The sequence below is a fragment of the Mesoplodon mirus genome (assembly GCF_964341445.2).
Source record: "Mesoplodon mirus genome assembly, chromosome: 16".
Lineage (NCBI taxonomy): Eukaryota > Metazoa > Chordata > Mammalia > Artiodactyla > Ziphiidae > Mesoplodon > Mesoplodon mirus.
The window spans coordinates 26,790,696-26,814,473 of record NC_138992.1 but is presented as its reverse complement, the minus strand read 5'-3'; the positions used below and the strand labels follow the sequence as shown (position 1 = coordinate 26,814,473).

Below are 23,778 nucleotides of genomic sequence, written 5' to 3'. Positions count from 1 at the left end.
TAAAAGGTTAAGTGTATTTGGCTAGGCGGTAAAAATAAACTAAATAACAGCTTCTGATTTCAATAAATAATTACCAAATATTTAATGTGTATAGAACACTTTAAAAAAGGAGAGGTCTCTGTTCTAAAACTAGTCAGTACTCAAACATGATTACTACCAGAAAAAAGTACCAAAGATCCTACTATGTAATGGGGAGCTTTTGTAGGGCCTTGACTATTGACTAATTATACTTCGTCTCTGTATTTCACAAAAACTATTTGAGAAAATGTTTTTTCCCCCATCTTTTTTCTTTCTAGGGTCCTTCCCTTGCAATGTGACAGCATCATCAGAAAATGTCATAAAATGTATTGTTCATTCAACAGGGAAAGTATTCAGGATTACCAACAGTGGGGAAGATTCAGGTATCAGACAACATTTATCTGCTGTAAATAATGGAGACATGTTACCTTGGAATTAATTTGATTTTTACTTATAATACTTCAAAGTATTCAGAGAATAATTATTGTTACTTCTTTGTATAAGTTGTTAATAGTTTGTCTAGAATTTATCCACTTGACATAGGGGGCCACATATAGAATGAATCAGCAAGCGGTAGACTTGAGTCTAGAAGGCTAGGCTTAAGGTTTCCAAGTTCAGGAATTGCCACTTGGTTTTACTGCAGTATAGAACCCCCTGAATTACTATAGTTTGTTTTCCATTATGGGTTTCTAAATAAATATTCAGATAGAAATTATATAGATTTTTGCGTGCCTCAATGCCTGAGAAAATTTTTGTGTTTAAAGAGTTGATCAGAGGGCTTCCCTGGTGGAGCAGTGGTTGAGAGTCCACCTGCCGATGCAGGGGACACGGGTTTGTGTCCTGGTCCGGGAAGATCCCACATGCCGCGGAGCGGCTGGGCCCGTGAGCCATGGCCGCTGAGCCTGCACGTCCGGAGCCTGTGCTCCGCAGCGGGAGAGGCCACAACAGCGAGAGGCCCGCGTATCGCAAAAAAAAAAAAAAAAAAAAAAAAGAATTGATCAGAGCTTTTAAAAATATTCCATGTGACATTTCTGAACAACTTGTTTATTGACTCTGATTTTTTTCAAATTGCCTCTCGGTCATCAGTTTTGGAGTTGTGTGGTTTATCTTTTCCTTAGCTTCTCATTATGTTACTTTCCATTATTTCTGTTTATTTTTATTATGTGTTTAAAGTAGACATGTAAAAGTTTTACAATGTTAATTAAAAAGTTTTTTCACTCGTGGCTGTATAAAAGGGCAATATTTTCAAAGATAATTATTAAGAATTTTTACTCCTTTTCCTTTTTTCTTTAAAAATACGACTCAATTCTTGCTCCCAGTACACGGATTAGGTTATGCCTGGTCACCATCAGTCTTAAATGTGTCTGTGGGAGACACAGTGACATGGCATTGGCAAGCACATCCATATCTCAGGGGAATAGGATATAGAGTTTTCTCTGTCTCCAGTCCTGGAAGTGTAATTTATGATGGCAAAGGATTTACCAATAGAAGAGAAAAATCTGCATCAGGTATGTTTCTGCTTCATTGCATTTTGCATCATGCTTCTTTTTCCCAGATATAATAAAAAGAAATTTGTTTAGATTTAAAATACTTTTGCATAAATAATATATACAAATACACAAAATGATTTAGCTGGCATTTTATTGCTATAGCAAAAATATTACAAATTTATAAAATATTCTAAATGAATGTCAGCAAGGTATTTTATACATCAGAGATGAGTTCTGATATCAGAAATATCTCTATTCATTCTGCAATAATCAACCAGAAAAATATATTGAAACAAGCAAAATACAAAGAAAATTGAAGTACGTGTTTTAATCATACCAATCTGATAGCAAGTATGAACTTCTGTTGATTGGCATCAGCTTTAAAATCAGTCTTTCTTCCAGGACAGCTTAGCGTACAGTGTGCCTTTTAGACTGCCTGTTTTGTTCTACACATGTAGCAGTTTGAACTTTTTACTCATGAACACAAACTGTTTTTCATTGCATGTTGAGTTTTTCTTTAAGATTCTGTGAATTATGCCAGATTTAACACGGTTTCTCTAGAAAAATTAATGCTGGATCTTGCCTTCCTAGAATGTAATTTCATTATACAGGACAGCTCTTTTATAGACATTTTATAGTTGTTTTATAGTCATTTCCTTACTACTTCCTGTTGAAATATCACATGCATGAAAAATAAGAAACCTGTCATCTGCATGCACGTTTGAATGATTATTTCAAGTTTCTTTTCAAAGATGCATTAATTGCTTGTATTTATTATGTACCATCTCATTTTATGGTAGGTTCATTTTCTTACCAATTTACTTCACCTGGAATCCATTATTATAGCAGCGGGTATGTTGATGAGGCCCACTCCATTTTTCTCCAAGGAGTCATTCAAGTTTTACCAGCTGAAACCAGGCACATTCCCCTGCACCTGTTTGTGGGTGGCACTGAAGCCACATATGCTCAGGGTAAGAAGGTTAAAGGTAGAAACCCTGTCACTTCAGTGACCTAGGGTACATGCACCCTTTCTGGAGTAGGAGGCAGATGACTGGGGCTAACTGTCTCTCACTAGCCGCATGACCCTGAATAAGTTGGGACTGCTCTGAGGCTAGAATTTATTCTATAAAATAAGGGGATCATGTTAATGTTGTCCTGTCAGTCTCCCAGAATCCTATGTGCCTCAAATGAGATGTTAATGTGAAAAGTTCTGATACTCTTTAAGTGCCTGAAAATATATTAAAATGTGAGATGATGTTGTTTTATTTTCCCTATAGGGTCTGGCCTTAGACAAATTGAAAAATAAATTAATTTCATATTCACTCTTTACTGTATCATCTTTGTCCAGGTCTTTCTTTTAATTTGTACTGCCTGGGTCTCCTCTTGTCATTTGGGAAAAAAAGACTTACCAGAATATAAACCACCATCATCAAAATTAGAGTAATGCAGTCTGAAAACAATTCTTGTTTTAGAATTTTATCCGTGACTTACAGGCAATTCTTTTGTCTGAAGGAGGACCTGTGAATTTGCGCTTGGGAAGCTCTGTGACAGGCTGCCTAGCAACAGAACCCCTGTGTGGCCTGAACAGTACCGGGTTTGCACATTCAGATAGATTGCTCTTTGAGCTTTCAAGTTGTTTTTCACCATCTATAAGCAACATTAGTCCATCCATTGGAACACTAAATGAATTGATAACAATTACTGGACGTGGCTTCAGTAATCGCACATGTGCTAATAAGGTAAGAATATAAAGATCTCCTTTTTACTTCTGTATACACAATAAAAGGAAGATGTTTCATCCATAACCTCATAGTTTAATTTATGACAGCTTAATTGTGATATAATTCACACAACATACAACTCACCCATTTAATGTGCACAATTCAGAAGCTTTTGGTATGTTCCATCACCACAGTCAATTTTAGAACATTTTCTTTACCCCCAAAAGGAACCCCACAGTCCTTAGATATTACCCCCAACCCCTCCGTACTTCCTGGCCCTAAACAACCACTAATTTTTCTGTCTCTGTGGATTTGCCTATTGTGAATATTCTTATAAATAGAATCATACAATATGTGGTCATTTGTGACTAGCTGTATTCACTAAGCATAATGTTTTCAAGGTTCATCCATGATGTACCATGTAGCAGTACTTCACTTCTTTTTATGACTGAATAATATTCCACTGCATAGTGTATACATTTTATTTATCCATTCGTTAGTTCATGGACATTTAGGTTGTTTTCACCTTTTTGGCTATTATCAATGATGTAACTATGAACATTTGTGAATGATCATAATTTAGTTTAAGATTAATCCAAGATATGCCTTAATCAGCCCCCAAATTAATTTCATGAAAAAAAAGTTTGCACATGATCAATTTTTAAAAATTGATTGATTGATTGATTTTTTGGCTGCATTGGGTCTTTGTTGCTGTGCACGGGCTTTCTCTAGTTGCGGAGAGCAGGGGCTACTCTTCGTTGTGGTGCACGGGCTTCTCATTGCGGTGGCCTCCCTTGTTGTGGAGCATGGGCTCTAGGCGTGCGGGCTTCAGTAGTTGTGGCTCGAGGGCTCTAGAGCTCAGGCTCAGTAGTTGTGGCACGCGGGCTAAGTTGCTCCGCGGCATGTGGGATCTTCCTGGACCAGGGCTCGAACCCATGTCCCTTGCATTGGCAGGCAGATTCTTAACCACTGCACCACCAGGGAAGTCCCCAATTTTTTAAATTTAGTTGTTGCTAATACAAAATTTAAGTTCACACTAGAGTAATGTATTGACTTGTTTTTCATATTCATTTTATTTTCAGGTTACAATTGGTAGCTATCCCTGTGTTGTAGAAGAAAGTAGTAATGATTCCATTGTGTGTCATATTGACCCTCAAAACTCAATGGATGTTGGCATCAGGGAAATTGTCACAGTAACTGTCTACAATCTGGGCACTGCTATCAACACACTGTCCAGTGAATTTGATAGGCGATTTGTACTTTTGCCAAACATCGACGTGGTATTACCAAATGCAGGGTCAACTACAGGAATGACAAAAGTGACCATAAAAGGCTCTGGATTTGCAGTTTCTTCTGCTGATGTACAAGTCCTTATGGGTCATTTTCCATGTGAAGTTCTGTCAGTGAATTATACAGCCATTGAATGTGAAACATCTCCTGCTCCCCAGCAGCTTGTGAAGGTAAATCTTCTGATCCACGGAGTGCCTGCCCTGTGTCAAGGGAACTGCAGCTTTTCATACTTAGAAAGCGTCACTGCTTTTGTAACAAGAATCTCCCCAAGCACCATCAAAGGACCTGTAGAAGTTCTTATTGAAGGAGAAGGCTTTGGCACTATCTTGGAGGACATTTCTGTTTTCATTGGAAACCAACAGTTTAGAGCAATCGATGTTAATGAAAATAACATCACTGTTCTTGTGATTCCTCTTCCGGCTGGAATTTATTCTCTTAGTGTTGTGGTGGGAACGAAAGGCTTAGCTCTGGGAAACCTTACTGTCAGCAGCCCCCCAGTAGCATCTGTCACACCAACTTCTGGAAGCATTGGTGGTGGCACTACTTTGATGATCACTGGAAATGGCTTCTATCCAGGCAACACCACAGTCACTGTTGGGGATGAACCTTGCCAAATTATTTCTGTCAGTTCCAGTGAAGTCTACTGCCGTACCCCAGCAGGGACAGCTGGAAGGGTCAGTGTAAAGATCTCTGTGAATGCAGTCGCTTATCCCCCTCTGTCATTTACGTATGCCTTGGAAGATACTCCACTTCTCAGAGGAGTTATCCCAAGTACAGGTACGCCAATACCTGCTTTTTTGGTGTCTTGGTATAATATGATCAGTAATATTTACTAGCATAGAATTGGAATAATGTTTACAAATGATTTTTAGGATATGTTTTTAGACAAACCCTCTTAATCAATACATGGGATTTGAGTTCTGTGTAGTCTCTATTGTGAGATTATTTTTTGCACATTCTTGGGACAAAATTTTTGGCCAAATTCCCATTTCTGTTTTAAAACAAAATCTCCATTAACTTCACCTAAATTTCAAAATGAGGAAGAAATAGATGGATACCTGTAGACTAAAATTGGTCATTAATTTATGTCATTAATGTTAATATGACAGGAAATACCTGTTAAAATTCATAAGTAGTTCATCTTATTAACATTGAGAATTTTTTAGGTATCTTGTTTCCAGGAAACTACAATTGATTATTAACACAACAGAATTCTTTTTAAGGGAGTAATTGGCCCATTCAGGTGGAAAAAATATTATAAAATAGGATTTACTTAATTATTTAGTATGACTTGTTCTTCTGAGCTAAGAATAGATTGAGATGTCTTCCTGATCCTTTGTCATTATGTTATGCTGTTTCTGATCATCTTCAAGCTATTGGAATGCTTATCATCCATGTAATGATTTCTGAAGAGGCAGCTATAGTCTAATGGAGGAGAACATGGCCTTAATACCTGGATTCACACCTTGGTTCTTCTACTTTCCAGTGGTGAAACTTTGGACGAGTTTCTTAAAATATCAGCTTCCTTACACATGCAGATACCTTCCTCATAAGGTTAAAAAATCTCATTCATATAATGCAACTTAAAAGTTTCCTTTAATAAAGAACTTATTAAATGTTGGCCTTTTAAAAAAAGTCTTTGTTAATTTACAGTGCCAGGAAATGTATCAGGTTTGGGTAAGATATATTCTGTGCCTTCAAGAAGTTTGCTATTGAAATTTTCTTTTAGACATCAAGTTTTCTCATTTAGAATTTTAAAAAGCAAATATTAACAGTAGCAATGGCATACTTCCTCCCATATATTTGTAATCATTACAAATGAAGAGCTAGATATTGGCATATGTTCCTTATTTCCATGAACCATTTATGTCTCATCTCTCTTTGAATGTATCTTTCAAAACAATGTATCTGAAGATAGATGAGACTTGTAGACAAGTGAGAACTGAGCTATTGGGTTGGCCAAAAAGTGCCTTCGGTTTTTAAGTAAAAATAAAAAGCACATTTTTCATTTTCACCAAGAACTTTATTGAACAATGTATTCACCCTTTTGTTCCAACTACTTTTGCCATTTTTCAGGCAACTCGTAATTCCATCTTCCCAAAACTTTTTATCTTTTTGAGCAAAGAACTGGTCCAGGTGCCTTTTACAGTCTTTCAGGGAATTGAAATTTTTTCCATTAAGAGAATTTTGTAAAGATAGAAATAAATGGAAATCCAAAGGTGCAATGTCTAGTGAATATGGCAGATGAATCAGAACTTCCCAGCCAAGCTTTAAGTTTTTGCCTGGTCATCAGAGAAACATTCGGCCTTGCGTTATCCTGATGGAAAATTATGTGTTTTCTGTTGACTAACTCTGGACGCTTTACATTGAGTGCTGCTTTCACTTGGGCTAATTGGGAGCAGTACTTGTTGGAATTAATCGTTTGGTTTTCCAGAAGGAGCTCATAATAGAGGACTCCCTTCCATTCCAACCATATACACAACATCACCTTCTTTGGATGAAGACCGGCCTTTGGTGTGGTTGGTGTTGGTACATTTCGCTTGCCCCACGATCTCTTCTGTTTCACATTATTATACAGTATCCACTTTTCATTGCCCATCACAATTTGTTTTAAAAACAGAACATTTTTGTGACGTTTCAGTAGACAACTGCATGCGCAAATATGGTCAAAAAGGTTTGCTTCGCTTAAGTGGAACCCAAACATCAAAGCAATGAACATAACCAAGCTGGTGCAAATGATTTTCAACACTTGATTTGGATATTTTGAGTATGTCGGCTGTCTCCTGGATGGTATAATGTTGATCTCAATTAGTGTCTCAATTTGATCGCTATCAACTTCAACTGGTCTCCCCCACCGTGGAGCATAGTCCAGTGAGAAATCTCCAACACAAAACTTCGCAAACCACTTTTGACATGTTTTATCAGTCACAGCACCTTCTCCATGCAGTGCACAAATCTTTTTTTTTGCGTTTCAGTTGGCATTTTTACCTTTCTTGAAATAATAAAGCATAATATGCCAAAAATGTTGCTTTTTTCTTCCATCTTCAATATTAAAATGGCTACACAAAAATTCACCAATTTTGATGTCTTTTTTTAAATGCACGCTGATATGACAGCTGTCACATACAGTCTAACAAAATTGTTTCAAATGAAATTAAAGACAACTAAGTGCTACTAGAGCCATCTTATGGAAAAAAACGAACGAACCTTTTGGCCAACCCAATATTTTATTTACTGAAGAGGCAAGGTATACATCACACTTAGAACACTTCCATATGAAAGGTGAAAATACCAGAGAAGATTAAAAACTTAAGACTTGAAGACATTTTTAAATCTTGTATCTTAAAACTATTCCTAACATGAAAGATCTCATTAATATCTATGGTCTTTAAAATGGCAACTTACATTTCAGTGACACTTACTATGGTCAATTATGTGGTTATTTTTACTGTTACTACTTGAATTAAAAGCAAACTACTACGTGGTGACTCTGCATTTGTAACAAGTTATGTTGATTAATAACTATTCACTTATTATTTAGGTACATAGGTCTGCGTTTGGATGCCCTGTGAAAAATTCCATGTGTGTAATGCCCTCAGTGCTTTTTGTCAAAAGAAGGGAGGAAGGGAACAGAAGGATTGAAATACTTTATTCTATGTACATTTATTCAAGGCATTAACATCAACCTTCATCTATAAGTCTTTAATTCCTTGTTTCTGTATTTACTATCTTATACCTAATTATTTATATATCATAATTTGTTTATCAAGTCATATATATTGAAAATATTTGAATTACGAAAATAGTCCATTCATCAGAAGAGTTGCAAATATCAGGAAAGTACCAAAAGTTTTAAAAAGTAAACCTCATCCCTAAATATGCTCTAACCCACCACCCACTGCTCAGGCATTCATTCATTCCTCAGACATTCTAGATCTCTCTTTTCCATTAGCCTGAATTATTAGTAACTTACAACTTTCATCTGTAGAATGGACAGATGTGCTGGAAAATAATGAACATTGAGATAAATATCTTATAATCAAGATACCATAGACTGCAATGAAATTATAGCCAAAATGTATATGACATGACATGTACTGTTGGAATTTATATTAGTTTTAAAATACTGGATATTATTTTGTTTATGTAAGTAAATGGGTATATCTTTAAATGCATGTGCAAGTATTGGAATTTAGATATATATTTGTATTTATATGGTTTGCTTTTTGTTTTTAAGGTCCTCCAGGGACTGAAATTCAGATCAATGGGTCAAATTTTGGTATTGATATCTTGGAAATTTCAGTGACGATAAATAACATTCAGTGTAATGTGACCATGGTCAATGATACTGTCTTGCAATGCATTGCTGGAGATCATGCTGGTGGCACTTTTCCTGTTATGATGCATCATAAGACAAAAGGCTCTGCTGTGTCCACAGTCGTATTTGAGTACCCACTTACTATTCACAATATTCATCCAAGCCAAGGTAGGCATGAATGTACCAGAACCTAGAAATATTTTATATTGTTTCAGTAAACACTTATTTAGAAAGAAACATATTCTTCAAACCCTGCTAAAATGTGTAGTTCCTATAACACACTAAAATATTTTTGTTTATGCATCAAATTAATAAGCATGCAAGGGTATCAATCATTTCAAAATATTTGTTTAATGCCTGTATTTCTCTTGTGCTATATAATTTATTTAAAATTTAATACTATTGAAAATGTCCAGGTTATATTTGGAAATTGTTTTTAAATCATGTTTAGATATCACTGGCCTATAATTATGTCTATCTAGATAAGTTTTTTTTTTCTGTTTGAAAATTATTTTAGTGGTGAAAAACCTTAAGCATAACCAATGTGCTTTTAACTAAAATGGTAACTTTACATTTGTGTTTTGACTACTCAAATTCTTTGTGACATTTCTTTTAAATAAAATTTTAGTTCCTAGACATAGTTTAAATAAATGACCAGATGTGACATTTACTCAGTGAAGGTTTTAAAAAACTACAATCAAAAGAGATTCTGTTGCACTAATATAATATAATATAAATAATTTCAGTTCTACGAATCTTTTCATTTAATGAAACTTGCTTCCATTTCAGGTGTTAAAATGAAGTTAAATATATGTACAGAGGAGGTTTTCTTTTCATTAACTTTGTCTTTCCCTTTTATATGTCTTCTCTAGGGAGCTTCGGTGGTGGTCAAACCATGACTGTGACAGGCACTGGGTTTAATCCACAGAATTCAGTTGTATTAGTGTGTGGCTCCAAATGTGCAGTCGACAGACTGAAATCTAATTACACAACATTATTATGTGAAATTCCACCTAATAATGGTAAGTAGTCAGAAAAAAGAATGGAAGTCTTTGAGAACTGTTTAATTTTATAGAGATCAGTCTGAATTTCTTTTTTCAATTTTTTGGTTTCATTTGGGGCAATTGAATCACCTTTATGAATTTCCTGATTTTAAGCAATTTCTTCAGAATTTTGTTTTCTAGGCTTATAATATTTTCCAAGATTCATGACATTTGGGTTAGACTGAATTGTTTTTAGTAAATTTCAGTTTTTCAGCTTATCACATAAAGAGCATGCCAAATGGAGAACATGTTTTTAGTCCCTATTGGAGTATTAACTTTTCCTTAAAGTGGGGATAGTATAATGGTTATGAGGGTGAACTCCGGTAATTCGTTGCCAAGATTCAAATGCAAGCTGTGTCTTTGGGCAAGTTATTCAAGCTTTCTGTGTCTTAGTTTCCTCTTCTGTAAAATGAAAATGATCACATTAGCCTACTTATTGTGAGGCTTGATAAGTTAATGTATGTGAAGTGGATAGAATGGTATCTGAAACATGATATGTGATTTGCTATTATTATTACTCTTATTTATTTTTACTTAGTGGTTAAAAGCCTGGGCTCTAAGGAGCCTCTGAATTTGTTTTGCCACTAACTGTCACCTCAGCTAAGTAACTTAACTCCTCTCTGTTTCAGTTTGTCCATCTATTGAATGGAGACAATATTAACCCTGGTTCAGTGGGTTACTGTGAAGTTCAAGTATCTGGTATTTTAAGTACACAACAGATTTTAATTATCTAACAAAATTTAAGAAGAACTAAAGAGAATAATATAGATGAATAAAGGATATGGTTTATGTACAAACATTTTTTAAAACAACAAAATTTGATGAAGCTTTTCTAAACATTTTTGCTTCTTCTGACTTCTTAAAGAATACTGAAGAAAATGTAACATTTTTGTGACTGGGCTTACTTATCATTTCAACATCGGAGTTTGTATTCTGATTTTTTTTAATGCAGTAATGCTATAAAGATTTGTCAATGTTTGTTTACTTTAACAGTAGCTCCGCTTCTTTTTTCAGCATTTTTGTATTGAGTTTTTGTAGCTTTTCTGTCTGTTACCTCGCTTTCAGCTGTCAGCATGCTTGCTATTAGCGGTTCTTCCTTCCTTCCTCTCTAATTTGCAGTGTTGAATCCTCTAGCACTGGAAAACCAAACAGGCAGGTTTGTAGAATTGTCTACAATAAGAGGCTCTGAGGGAGGGTCTAAGGGTTTTTCCCCTGTTGATAACGTGCATGAATTTTGTGATGTGTTTGACTATTGCTAGAGATCTTTATTGCTTCACATAGAAAGTGACTTTGGGAAAAGGAAGATGTTATTAAAAATATTTGGGGCTTTTGGACATGAATAAGGGCCTGATGGCAGAATCGAACTCAGTTTGATTCCTCTTATCATAGGCAGGGGACCCAAGCAAGCCTGTGAAGTGAGTGTGGTCAATGGGAAGAATTCATCTCAGTCCATGACTCCTTTTATATACAACATGTCAATGACTCCACTCATCACTGAAATAGCTCCCAGGAGAGGCAGTACAGCAGGGGGCACCAGACTTACAGTCCTGGGATCAGGCTTCAGGTATTGTCTTCACATGCATATACATCAGTGCATCTTTCCGGACTCCAGCCGTTAGGCCTGCTTTCTCGTGCGCCAGGACAGTGTTTGAATATAGTCATGTAAAGTCTACCCACCTGCTCAAAAGCCACACTACATTTACTGACTACATACTCTGTATCAGGAACCTTTCTACCCCATAGAAACTTCCTGCCTTACCTTCTTAGGTATTGTTTAATACCATTTTATGGCTAAAAGACTATAAAATTAGAGAGGCTAAATAACTTTCCCCAGATCTTAGTAAGTAACATCCCAAGTATAAATCACCTTCCTATTATGCTTTCCCCAGAATCTCATCTCCAACCATCATCTGCTTCATTGGCTCAATGAAACATCTCTTCATCCATTTCACTGTAACTGTTTAGGTTCCTTCTTCATAAACATATTCATTATTTTGGCTCAAATTTTATGTACTGCCCTATCATCATCCTTCAAGTACAGAAGTTTGACTTCAAAACCCCAGATCATTTAAATCATAGCGGGCAATGTTAATTCCTCAAGTACCTGTAACTACCTTGGACTTGCATTTTTACATGGAGATTAAATTCCAAAGTCTGTGAATGTGACAAAAAATGTTACATAGGCAAGATAATCGCTGGAAGTGTCTTACATAGGTGCCTGCTTGGAGACCAATGTAGAATTTCTCAATAATTTGAACCCAAGCAGTTTTTCTCCAGCACTGCAATACTTGCTAGTTTGTACAGTTTTATTTCCTGATCACTTAATCTCTTTGTTTACTTTTTTCTCAACAAATATTTTGAAGTTTTACTACTGATAAAAAGTGTCAGTCTGCACTTTGATAACTCATAGGTAAGATCATTATTTTTACAATAATGCATATGAATAATAGGGTTTGACAAGGTGACCTAGAAATTTGGGAAAAACGTCAATGTTTTGTTTTCTTTTTTTTACTTTACAGTGAAAATATACAGGATGTTCTTGTTACCATAGCTGAAGCCAAATGTGATGTTGAGTATTCCAACAAGACATATATAATCTGCATGACAAATGCCCACACTCCTTCAGGGTGGGCTCCAGTGCATGTCAACATCAGAAGCATCGGCATGACCAAACTGGTAACAGTGCTGTTGGATAGAGTAGTCTCAGCAATAGAAAAACTAGCCTTATGGGAGGTGAAGTAATTGGTAACGGAGTTGTTGGGGTTTTTTCTGGCTGTGTTGGGTCTTTGTTGCTGCACATGGGCTTTCTCTAGTTGTGGCAAGCGGGGGCTACTCTTCTTTGTGGCACGCGGGCTTCTCATTGTGGTGGCTTCTCTTGTTGTGGAGCACAGGCTCTAGGCACGCAGGCTTCAGTAGTTGTGGCACGTGGGCTCAGTAGTTGTGGCTCGCGGGCTCTAGAGCTCAGGCTCAGTAGTTGTGGTGCATGGGCTCAGTTGCTCCACGCCTTGTGGGATCTTCCTGGTTCAGAGATTGAACCCGTGTCCCCTGCATTGGCAGGTGGATCCTTAACCACTGCGCCACCAGAGAAGTCCCATTAATGGACTTTTTACTTCGTTAATGTCTCCAAAAAATAACTAAGATGTGACTATAATAAATTTAAGGTTATTTATTTTATTTTATTTTATTTATTTATTTATTTTTTATTATTTCAGATTTCTGACTATTCTGGATTGCAGGGTAATTGGTAATAGCTTTTTTAGTTTTTTATTATTGTGAAATTAATCAACAGGCAGCTCTAACATATTTAAAGTAGGTTATACTTAATGAAAATGTTCATTGTTTTAGATTTCTTCATTTTGAGGAATTAAATGAAGAATTGTGATTAAACCTCTAGATTTAAAAGTCTCTCATGTTCTATTACAGGATAATGCTGACTTCCTATATGTTGATGCTTGGTCCTCCAACTTCTCGTGGGGGGGAGCATCGCCCCCAGAGGAAGGCTCACTAGTTGTTATTACAAAGGGACAGACAATTTTGCTGGATCAAAATACCCCTATCCTGAAAATGTTGCTCATTCAGGGTAAATTTCTGAAAATCTGTTTTTTAGACTCTGCCTGTGAAATGGTTCTGTGAAGTTAATTTAATCAAAATTCATGATTATGAACATCCATAGTTGTATCATGTTTTGAATACAGAGTGTAGTACTGAGTTCTTTAAATTGAGTATTATAATCCATTTGTGGTTATGAAATTTTTTATTGCGTTGCAACCAGAATCTTTTAATGAAATAGAATAGAAAATATCTGAGTGTACTGCATCTTTTATATGGGTAAGCATCTTTTAAAGTCAAGTGTTTCATGAAACTTTTGGTTCAATAACTGTGTGTGTGTGTGTGTGTGTGTGTGTGTGTATGTATACGCCAATGAACATGGAGTGGATTACAACAGTAAAAAGGTATTTCCCATTTAGAAAAACGCTAGTATAGTGGGTCCTAGGGGTTATAAAAATCATAGAGATTTGTTAAATTCTATACTAAATGACCCCCCTGACTCCTCTTGGATGCCAGGTTTTGATTTAACCTTTGCCTGGGAACCTGCTTTCAACTGTTACCCGAAGTTCTCTCTGCTTCTTAATATCCTATTTTTAATACAGCAAGCTAAATAACCAAAACTGTGACAATTGTATGTAAAAGAAACAATAATTGGCCAGAGTAAAACACTTGAGGCTTTAGTATATAAACTTTGCCATAATGGTTTTAGCTGTTCATAGGCCTTTGCATTTTGTTTTTGTTTTAACTTCTGGGACAATAGCAGTGTTTCAGTTATTTGAAGTTATTAACTATTGAACCTTTGGACAGGTAAAGTTTCCCTGTCCACAAATTTACATCAGTCTCTTAAAAAATGTATCTCAGCACATTCTTTAATAACACTAATCAGGCTATAGCTGTTGCTAGTGCAAATTAGTGGATGAAAGTTCAGACCTAATGTTGGCATTACAATAGTTTATAAAAAGTGTTTTTATTTTAATTTTTTGTTCTTAATTTATATTTTGAGGTCCTGTGTTTGTAGAACTAGAATTCATGTAGCTGCACTATTTAATGGCATTTAAAATAACAAATGATCAAGGGGGAATAATCTGCCCTGGGGTTTGATTCTCTAGCAGCTCCCTGGGTCTTGTCTGAAGTTTTTTTTTTTTGCGGTATGCGGGCCTCTCACTGTTGTGGCCTCTCCCGTTGCGGAGCACAGGCTCCGGATGCGCAGGCTCAGCGGCCATGGCTCACGGGCCCAGCTGCTCCGCGGCATGTGGAATCTTCCCGGACCGGGGCACGAACCCATGTCCCCTGCATCGGCAGGCGGACTCTCAACCACTGCACCACCAGGGAAGCCCTTGTCTGAAGTTTTTATACTTCATGTTGCCAAAGAGCTGAAGTAAAGTGACATGCATAGTGACAGCAGTTAGGAATAAGAAATTAAATTTTAGTGTATAATTTAATAAATAGCTTTTAATAAGAATATTCCTTGTGATATATTTCAAAATTGTATGGTTTTTAGGTGGAACTCTAATATTTGATGAAGCTGACATTGAACTTCAGGCAGAAAATATTCTAATTACAGATGGAGGCGTTCTTCAGGTATACGAGAGAACTTGATCTGTATTCATTGCTAACCTCTCCATTTCTTTTTAAAATATTATGTGTAAAAAAATATATTATGTGTAAAATGGACAGTTAATTATGCTAAACTCTCACTAGTTTATCTTTGTGTAGGTCGCTGTTCTTAGCATAAAATCTTTTTCTGGATTTTAAAAGTTCCCTAGAATATTTTTGTGCTTTTAATGGGAATATAAAGCATATTTTCATAGAGCAGAACTTTAAATAGAGCAGGAAAAAAAAATTAGCTCTGAGATGTGGCTAAAGTCAATCAGCATACTTTCCAAAGGTCTGGCATAGTATATTTGGCTGACTGGAAAATGTAAGGTTTATCTTTTGGAGGAAAGATACTGAGAATGGAACAGTTGATTCTCAAAAGAGAGGGAAGAAAAGAAAAGAATTTCCTTTTGAATGATTGGAGTTGTGGATAATGAGTTTTACTTTCTGAATGATGCTTGTGAAATCCCTTGCAGATTGGGACGGAAGCCTCCCCATTTCAACACAAGGCGGTCATTACCTTGCATGGGCACCTGCGATCTCCTGAGCTCCCGGTATATGGCGCCAAGACACTGGCTGTGCGGGAGGGAATCCTGGATCTGCATGGTACGGGCGAAAGGATTCAAGGAACTGGTCCAGGAGAGACTAGCCAGGAAGCCAGAGATAATCCTCCTGATAACTCTCTTTAAATGAAACCTTGCCAAACTTCTCCTGTCTTTATGTGTTCCCTCTTTACCCCTCTTTATCTCTTCCCTCCTTTATCCAGGTTAGGTCAACTCCTACAGACCACCAAGACTCACAACCAAGGTCACTCCTAGGAAGCCCGTCCATCACATCCTTTGCCTAATTTAGCACTTGAAACAGTTCATACTGATTGTTTTCTTTATTCATCTATCTAAACAAAAAGGCATTAAGTCTAGAAGCATAAATTATAACTTCTTATATTTGTATTTTAAAATGGGCTCTTTCTAAAATGTAACTATAAATTTATATTTGCACTGTTCTATAGCTATATATACTGTGGAAAATTATCAGCAAATAAAAATGATTATGATCATGTTTGAGGTATCAATGTAGCATTATTTAAAGGAAACATGGTGTGAATCCTTTTTATATGAAGTCTTCTATATTGCAATAATCTACCTCTTTTATAAGTTGAGAATATATAAGCATGATACCCTATTACGATCATAAATGTCCTACATTATGCTAAATATATACACTAATAGAATTTTCAGAAATTTATACATTTCACTTGTCTCCAGATTATCAATTTAAGCAATTCCTATCAACAATGACAAAGATAATAGGCCTCTGCCCATTTTATCAGTAGTATCACACAATTTATATTGAGCTCATATAAAGAAGATTATCATAAATGGGATATGTCATTGCAGAAGGATTTTTTAAAAACTTATAGACCTATACATGTTATTACAAACCTGATTATTACTTTTATAAAGCAAGCACTCTAAATGTTTCTTTTTTGAGAAAGGTATAAGATGCTAAGGTAAAATGAGCTTTCTCAAAATTGATTCAATCCAGGAAAAGATTAAAATGCATGAAACTCTTAATATCCAAGAAAACACATCTAAGGAAATTCTTGGTTTGTATGTTGGCTCCAGGTCTGCCTGTTCCTGTGATTTGGACTCGTTTGGCTCATACTGCAAAGGCAGGGGAAAGGACTTTGATTTTACATGAAGCAGTAACGTGGAAACCAGGAGATGAGATTGTAATTGCAAGCACAGGACACAGGTATGATGTCTTTTGGACGTGCTAATTTTGATTTAGAATAGGGATTTTTTAAAACTATGTAAACAAGGGATGATTCAGAAGGTCCACAACTATTTAATTTAAATTTGAAACCTAGAATAAAGAAGCATGAACAGCCAAATATGTATTTGACCAATATTAACATTGGGTTGACCCCCAGTGTGTTGAGTTTCCATTGACTGAATTTACCATGAGAAAAAGTATAAATATGTACTAATAAAAGATTTTAGTCATTTTCTTTTTTTTCTTTTTTTAAATTTTATTTATTTACTTTTGGCTGTGTTGGGTCTTCGTTTCTGTGTGAGGGCTTTCTCTAGTTGTGGCAAGAGGGGGCCACTCTTCATCGCGGTGCGCGGGCCTCTCACTATCGCGACCTCTCCTGCTGCGGAGCACAGGCTCCAGACGCGCAGGCTCAGTAGTTCTGGCTCACGGGCCTAGTTGCTCCGCGGCATGTGGGATCTTCCCGGACCGGGGCACGAACCCGTGTTCCCTGCATCGCCAAGCAGATTCTCAACCACTGCGCCACCAGGGAAGCCCGATTTTAGTCATTTTCATGGTTAGGTTCCCATGTAAGATTTCATTTGACAAAAGCATTCTGCTATTAATAGTCAGTTGAAAACCTCTGAGTGAGAGCTTTAGCTAAGTACATCAATGCATGCAAAAATGTAAATGAGCTTCTTTGTTTGGGGCCACCAAATGATACATTTGAAGGAAGCTAGTGAACTCTTTCTTATCTTACAGTCTTGGCAGTGGCTCCCATGGAGCAAAATTGTTAGTAATGATTGAATAAAAGGGAGCAAATTATAGTACGAGTGATGATTAACGTGACCTTTTACATGTGTGACATTTTACAATCGAGGCTGCTTATGACCCTTAATTTGTTTAATTATATATTTTAGCAAATAAGAAATAAAAAGAAGAAAACTAATACAGCTACACCAAGAATACTGGTGGGGAGAGGAAGCAAGTGGAACCTTATTTTTGCTTTATTGTTCAAATGATAAGTAATAGCAAAATTGGATATGGTTGATGCTGATCAGGGAACAAATAGTAATTTATGACAAGAAACAGCTAAATTATGTTAAGGTCGTGACTCAGTATAGAATTAGAATTCAAGGTGGCATTTTGGGTTTGTCACTTCCCAAGTTAAAAATAGACTTGCAGACGTTAGGAAGAGTTAAATATATACTTAGCTTTATAAGTGCCCTTTTTTTCTCTGCCCTTGGAATTGCATAATGGCAAAATTAAAAAGCAGCAAAATGACAGGACTTACAAATAGAAAGTCCTCATTTATAGCTTCTCTGGATGAAATAAAAGAGTAAGTTTAGAATTTAGTTTAGGGATATTTCATTTTAAGAAACAAGAATTGAGGAGTTTCCCACCAAATCTAGCTCATTGTTCACTATTTAATTCATAAATCCTATTTCAGAGTTTGTAACGCAGGTGGTTAAGAATACTACTTCTAGGGGCTTCCCTGGTGGTGCAGTGGTTGAGAGTCCGCCTGCCGATGCAGGGGACATGGGTTCATGCCCTGGTCTGGGAAGATCCCACATGCCGCAGAGCGGCTGGGCCCGTGAGCCATGGCCACTGAGCCTGTGCATCTGGAGCCTGTGCTCCGTAACGGGAGAGCCCACAGCAGTGAGAGGCCCGCGTACCACAAAAAAAAAAAAAAAAAAAAGAATACTACTTCTAAAGTCAGTCTGCCTGGGTCCAACCCCCGGCAATACCAATTACTAGGCCTGAGGTCATGTTATTTCACCTCTCTGTGCTTCTCTAAAATTGGAATGCTGTTAGTATGTATCTCAGAATTACTGTAAGGACTAAGTGTGTTAATATGTGTAAAACATAGCAGAACTTGACTCAAAGTTAGTGCTAGATAAGTGTTAGATATTATTACAAAGGAAGAAAAGGTGCATTTAGGTGCATATAACATATAAAAATGCTTTTTAGAACCTTCTTTTGTTTTTTTTGTTTGTTTGTTTTTGTTTTTTTGGCTGCACTGGGTCTTTGTTGTACATGCGGGCTTTCTGTAGTTGCAGCGAGGGGGGCTACTCTTCATTGCGGTGCACAGGCTTCTCATTGTGGTGGCTTCTCTTGTTGTGGAGCACAGGCTCTAGGCACGCAGGCTTCAGTAGTTGTGGCACGTGGGCTCAGTAGTTGCGGCTCGCGGGCCCTAGAGCTCAGGCTTAGTAGTTGAGGTGCATGGGCTTAGTTGCTCCACACCACGTGGGATCTTCCCGGACCAGGGATCGAACCCATGTCCCCTGCATTGGCAGGCAGATTCTAAACCACTGCACCATGAGTGAAGTCCCTGGAACCTTCTTTTCTAAAGAAACTTCTGTTCATCTGAATTCAAGAGAATTCAGGAGAGGCCAGTCCAAATCACCTGAGGGATCCTGTACTATTGATACACCCTATCTCAAGCATCCTTAATCTTCACCTCCCCCTGTGCTCTCCCTCTATAATTCCTTCCCTGGGTCTTTTGGAATTATGGGTTTCCCCATCCACCCACAATCTTGGAAAAAAAAAAAAAAACTTTGGTCTCCTGTCTCTTCTAGCTTCTCTCTCTCTCTTTCTCTCTTTCTCTCTGTAAATTATTGAACTGCTTAACTATTATGCCCATTTCTTCCATTTCATTCTCGCTATCCATGTTTTCCCTTTAAATCCTACAGTCTAATTTTGATCCTCATAAAAACTTTCCTAGTGACCTTCTGACTATCATCATTCTTTGCTTCCTGCACATCACCAGGTTCTTTTGGTCCTTCCCTTGAAATGCCTCTTCCATCAGCTTTCCATGCACTCAGTTTAATTTAGACTCTCAGCCCCTCACCCTGGAATATTCCATCATCTTCCTATTTGGGCTCCATTCCTCTACCTTCTTACCTCAGGAATTCATTCTGCATTGATTTATTCAGTCAGTGAAAAACTGTGATTGAATTGTGACATGTACTGGACCAAGTGCTCAGCATACAGAATGATTTACTGGGTGTCTTACCTAGAGGAGCAGACAGGTATGGGAAGGACAGAGAAGTAAATGGGTGGTAGGACTGCAGTGTGGTGACTGTGAGTGCTGATGGGACATCATGCAGAGCTTACTGGGAGTCCAGAAGAAGAGTTGGGAAAGGTGAGAGAGGTACCTTTCAACGTGTTTCACATGCGACATTGTTATTTAAACTGGTAGTTAAAGGAGGAAAAAGATTTGCCAGGGGAGAGAGGAATCAAAAAGGAATGTCAGGAAGATACAGAGGTAACTCCTCTAAGGGCACCTCTGTCAACAGCACCAATCACGCTTTAGTAGATAATACACAATCAGCCATAGAAACACATGTCTCTGAAGTCAAGGGCACTTTCTGCTTGGTATCCCCAGTACTTAGCTCTGTGATTAGAAAACAGGATGGACACTCAATAAGTCTTTGTTGGAAGGACTCAGTATATGAATGTGTATATTATAGATCTGGCCAGTCCTTTTGCTGGAACTTGGTATGTGTTGAAGGAATGGGTAGAAATGAGAACTCCTGAGCTCACCTCAGTCGTTTCTTTTCCCTGCTCAGGAACCTCCAATGGATTCCCTCTGTAATGGTTTCTCAGCCTCAGCACTATTGGCATTTTGGACCAGATAATTCTTTATTGTGTATCATAGGATGTTTGGGTACATCCTCGGCCAGGACCTTCTAGTAGCAACATAGCACCCCCAACAAGTTGCGACAACCGAAAATGTGTCCAGACATTACCAAATGTCCCCTGGAGGGATGAAAGCATCCCTGGTTGAGAACCACTGAGTGTGATCCTCAAAGTTATAAATGAATAGTTCTTTTGAATACTTTATAGAATTAGTCCAGTTCTGTGAACAAGTATAACACTTGGAAAAATATTTATTTAATTGAAATGCATCTGTAAAATTTATTCAGCTACTCTAAGAAAGAGTAAAATACCGTCTTCGAATTCCTCTTCAGAATATTGTATGACATAAAAAGTTTTCCTGTTTTACAGATGAGTGTTCAGAATAGCATAAAACAAATACAGCAAAACACTGTTATGTTAATTTATATTAGTTTTGAGAGTTTTTGGTTCAAATTTTTACAGACACAGCCAACAAGAGAATGAAAAAAGGACCATTGCATCTGTATCTGCTGGTGGCAGGAACATAACGCTAACTAATCCGCTGAATTACACACACTTAGGAATCACTGTCACCCTCCCTGATGGAACTCTGTTTGAAGCAAGGGCAGAAATTGGAATTCTTACAAGAAATATTTTAATAAGAGGATCTGACAATGTGGAGTGGAATAACAAAATTCCAGCATGCCCCGATGGATTTGACACAGGTAGTTTTAGCAGCTTTAGTGTGTCGCCTAAAATGTTTATAGACACTGCAAAAATATTCCCTGTGTACAAAATCAGCCCCTGTTGAGAACTAATGGACTTGGTTATGCTCTAGCAATAAATAAGTCCCAAATTTTAGTGATTAAAAATGATAAAGGTTTATTTCTCATTGATGCTACACGTGTCCAATATGGGTCAACAGGGGGGCTCTGCTCATTGTTATTTTCCAGGGTCTAGGCTGATGGAGACTTAATCTCAACATGGGTTTCCACGATCTCTGAGACAGGAGATGAGAAGGCTGGAGAGTTAAGCACCAGCAGTTTGTTACTTTGGTCCTGAAGTGACATGTGTCCCTTCTTCTCAGGTGTCAATAGTTGGAACTGGTTCTGTGGCTATAATTAACTTACCACAGTTCTCATATATATTATATATATATATATATATATATATATATATATATATATATAATATATATATATATGTATTTATAAAACTGTGTATAACCATATAAATGTATGTGTGTAGTTAAGAAGCACAGTGCATTTCACAAGTCTCTTTTAAATATTTTATGTAATCACTACTACCATTACAGTCCCATAAGTACTTGAATAATAGCTGATACAGCTTAGATACAGCCTTTTCTTCGATGGGAAGCATAAGACCTTACTGATCAATGTCAAAAGACCTGCTTTCTGATTCCATTTCATCTGCATGGTCTCACAATGTCCATTGTGAAACCTAGTTTCATCCTGTTTAAAGTAAAAATACTTCCTGTTCTGCCAACCTACTATAGTTGTAAGAATTAAGTGAGATAATGTATGTTCTAATCTTGTACCAGTGTAAGATCGTATTAGCTATGTTAATCCCAAATCTTGGGGAAAATAAATTCAGCGATCATAAAACAAAATACCTGAGTACTTTAGGGGTTGCAAAGGTGAACAAGACAAGGCACTTACCTTCCTTACTATGCAGAGGAGGAGATAATGTGAACGCAAATAATTATGTTCCAGGGTGAGATTAAAATTGTATGTGAATAAAAAGATATAATTAGGTATGAGAAACAGTCTTTATATAATTAGAGGATTTTGACATGGTGTTTCTTTATGATATCTTAAAAAATATTTTTAAAGGTGAATTTGCTACACAGACATGTGTCCAAGGAAGGTTTGGAGAAGAAATAGGAAGTGACCAGTTTGGTGGATGCATTATGTTTCATGCTCCGATACCCGGTGCTAACATGGTGACTGGAAGAATGGAATATGTAGAGGTAAGAGGCATTATTGTTCGCGCTTTGTCCAAAGTTTTCCACACAATGAATGTGAACTGAGCACCTGCTTTTTGCCAGATGCTACTTATAATCTGGTAGAGGAGACATAAACAGATGATTTTAATACATCCAATTATTCACTCACATAATCATGCCAAATTTTTGTTTCTCTGTTTTTATCACACCCCACATCAAATTCATTAACAAAGTCTATCCACTCTGCCCACAAAATACTGTATCCTGAATGTACTGTTTTTCTACCTTTTCCACCTGGTCCCTAACCCAAGCCACCATCACCTCTCACCTGGTCTACTGTGCTTTTCTCCTAACTGGTCTTCCTGCTTTCACCCTTTCTGCAATGAAGTCTCCACACCACAGCCAAAGTACAATTTTTAAAATGTGAATCAGATCTTGCTACACACTGTTCAGAGCTCTTCAGTGGCTTCCTATTACACCTAAAACAAAAAGTCCAAGCCTTTTCCAAAGGATCCACGTGATCTGACCCCCTGCTGGCCTCTATCTTGTGTGATCTACCCTTGGCGCCTGCCATGCCAGCCACATAGACCTCCCTGTGTCCCTTGCCCACGTCAGGCACACTCCTGTCTCAGGTTCTTTGCACTTGCTCTCCATTCTGCTTGGAATGCTCCTCCACCAGGTACTTAAATGGTTCACACTCATTTCAGTCAGGTCTCTTCTCAAATGTTATCTCTTCAGAGAAGCTGTTCCTCACCACTTTTATTTGAAATAGCTGCCCAAACACCTGTTTTTCTTTATTAACTCATAACTCCTGATATATTTTTAATTTGTTTTTTATCTCTTCCTCTAGAACATAAACTCAGTTAGTTCAGATATTTTTGTCCTTCTGGTTTTCTGCTGATTCCTCTGTAGCTGGAACAGTACTTAGCCTATAGCAGATTCTCAATTGACTATTAATTGAACAAATATATAAATAAAAGAATAAATATGCAAGTTATGTCTAAGAGATCAGGAGTTCCTCTGTATCTTATTCATATTCAGCCTATATAATCTGGGTTTAGCACATTTCTATCAAATATTCAGTAAAAGGAAGGAACGGAGGAAGGGTGGGAAGGAAGGATAGTAAAATCCATAAATCCATTAAATTTGGAACACCTCACTCAACTGCAGTGAGGGTGGCAGAGTCAATGACTGCACACTGTAAAAAGAAAACCTTCTCCTAGGTTATGTTACACACATGTAACATCTGGATATGGAGTGAGTGAGGCTGTCAGTGTCGATCTGTATAGTAAATATTATTAATAGTTAATTTTTATTTTTAGATGAAGAATGAAAATAAATAGATGCCCTACCATTTATTTCCAAACCTTATGAGATCGTATTACACACACACACACACACACACACACACACA

At 37.1% G+C, this 23,778-nt stretch overlaps 1 protein-coding gene across 1 annotated transcript in view; it reads left to right on the top strand.

Moving 5' to 3' along the window:
* PKHD1L1 (PKHD1 like 1) overlaps positions 1 to 23,778 on the top strand; it is a gene marked incomplete at its 5' end in the record, with an annotated part of 152,794 nt that overhangs the window by 68,919 nt on the left and 60,097 nt on the right. Inside the window, 15 exons of the mRNA XM_082600825.1 lie at positions 297 to 401; positions 1,338 to 1,526; positions 2,309 to 2,479; positions 3,021 to 3,247; positions 4,312 to 5,296; positions 8,757 to 9,005; positions 9,710 to 9,863; positions 11,274 to 11,444; positions 12,400 to 12,556; positions 13,304 to 13,460; positions 14,931 to 15,010; positions 15,502 to 15,631; positions 16,651 to 16,780; positions 20,882 to 21,123; positions 22,252 to 22,388. Coding sequence (XP_082456951.1) covers positions 297 to 401; positions 1,338 to 1,526; positions 2,309 to 2,479; positions 3,021 to 3,247; positions 4,312 to 5,296; positions 8,757 to 9,005; positions 9,710 to 9,863; positions 11,274 to 11,444; positions 12,400 to 12,556; positions 13,304 to 13,460; positions 14,931 to 15,010; positions 15,502 to 15,631; positions 16,651 to 16,780; positions 20,882 to 21,123; positions 22,252 to 22,388 — 3,284 coding nt within the window. The remainder of the gene's footprint in view (positions 1 to 296; positions 402 to 1,337; positions 1,527 to 2,308; positions 2,480 to 3,020; positions 3,248 to 4,311; positions 5,297 to 8,756; positions 9,006 to 9,709; positions 9,864 to 11,273; positions 11,445 to 12,399; positions 12,557 to 13,303; positions 13,461 to 14,930; positions 15,011 to 15,501; positions 15,632 to 16,650; positions 16,781 to 20,881; positions 21,124 to 22,251; positions 22,389 to 23,778) is intronic.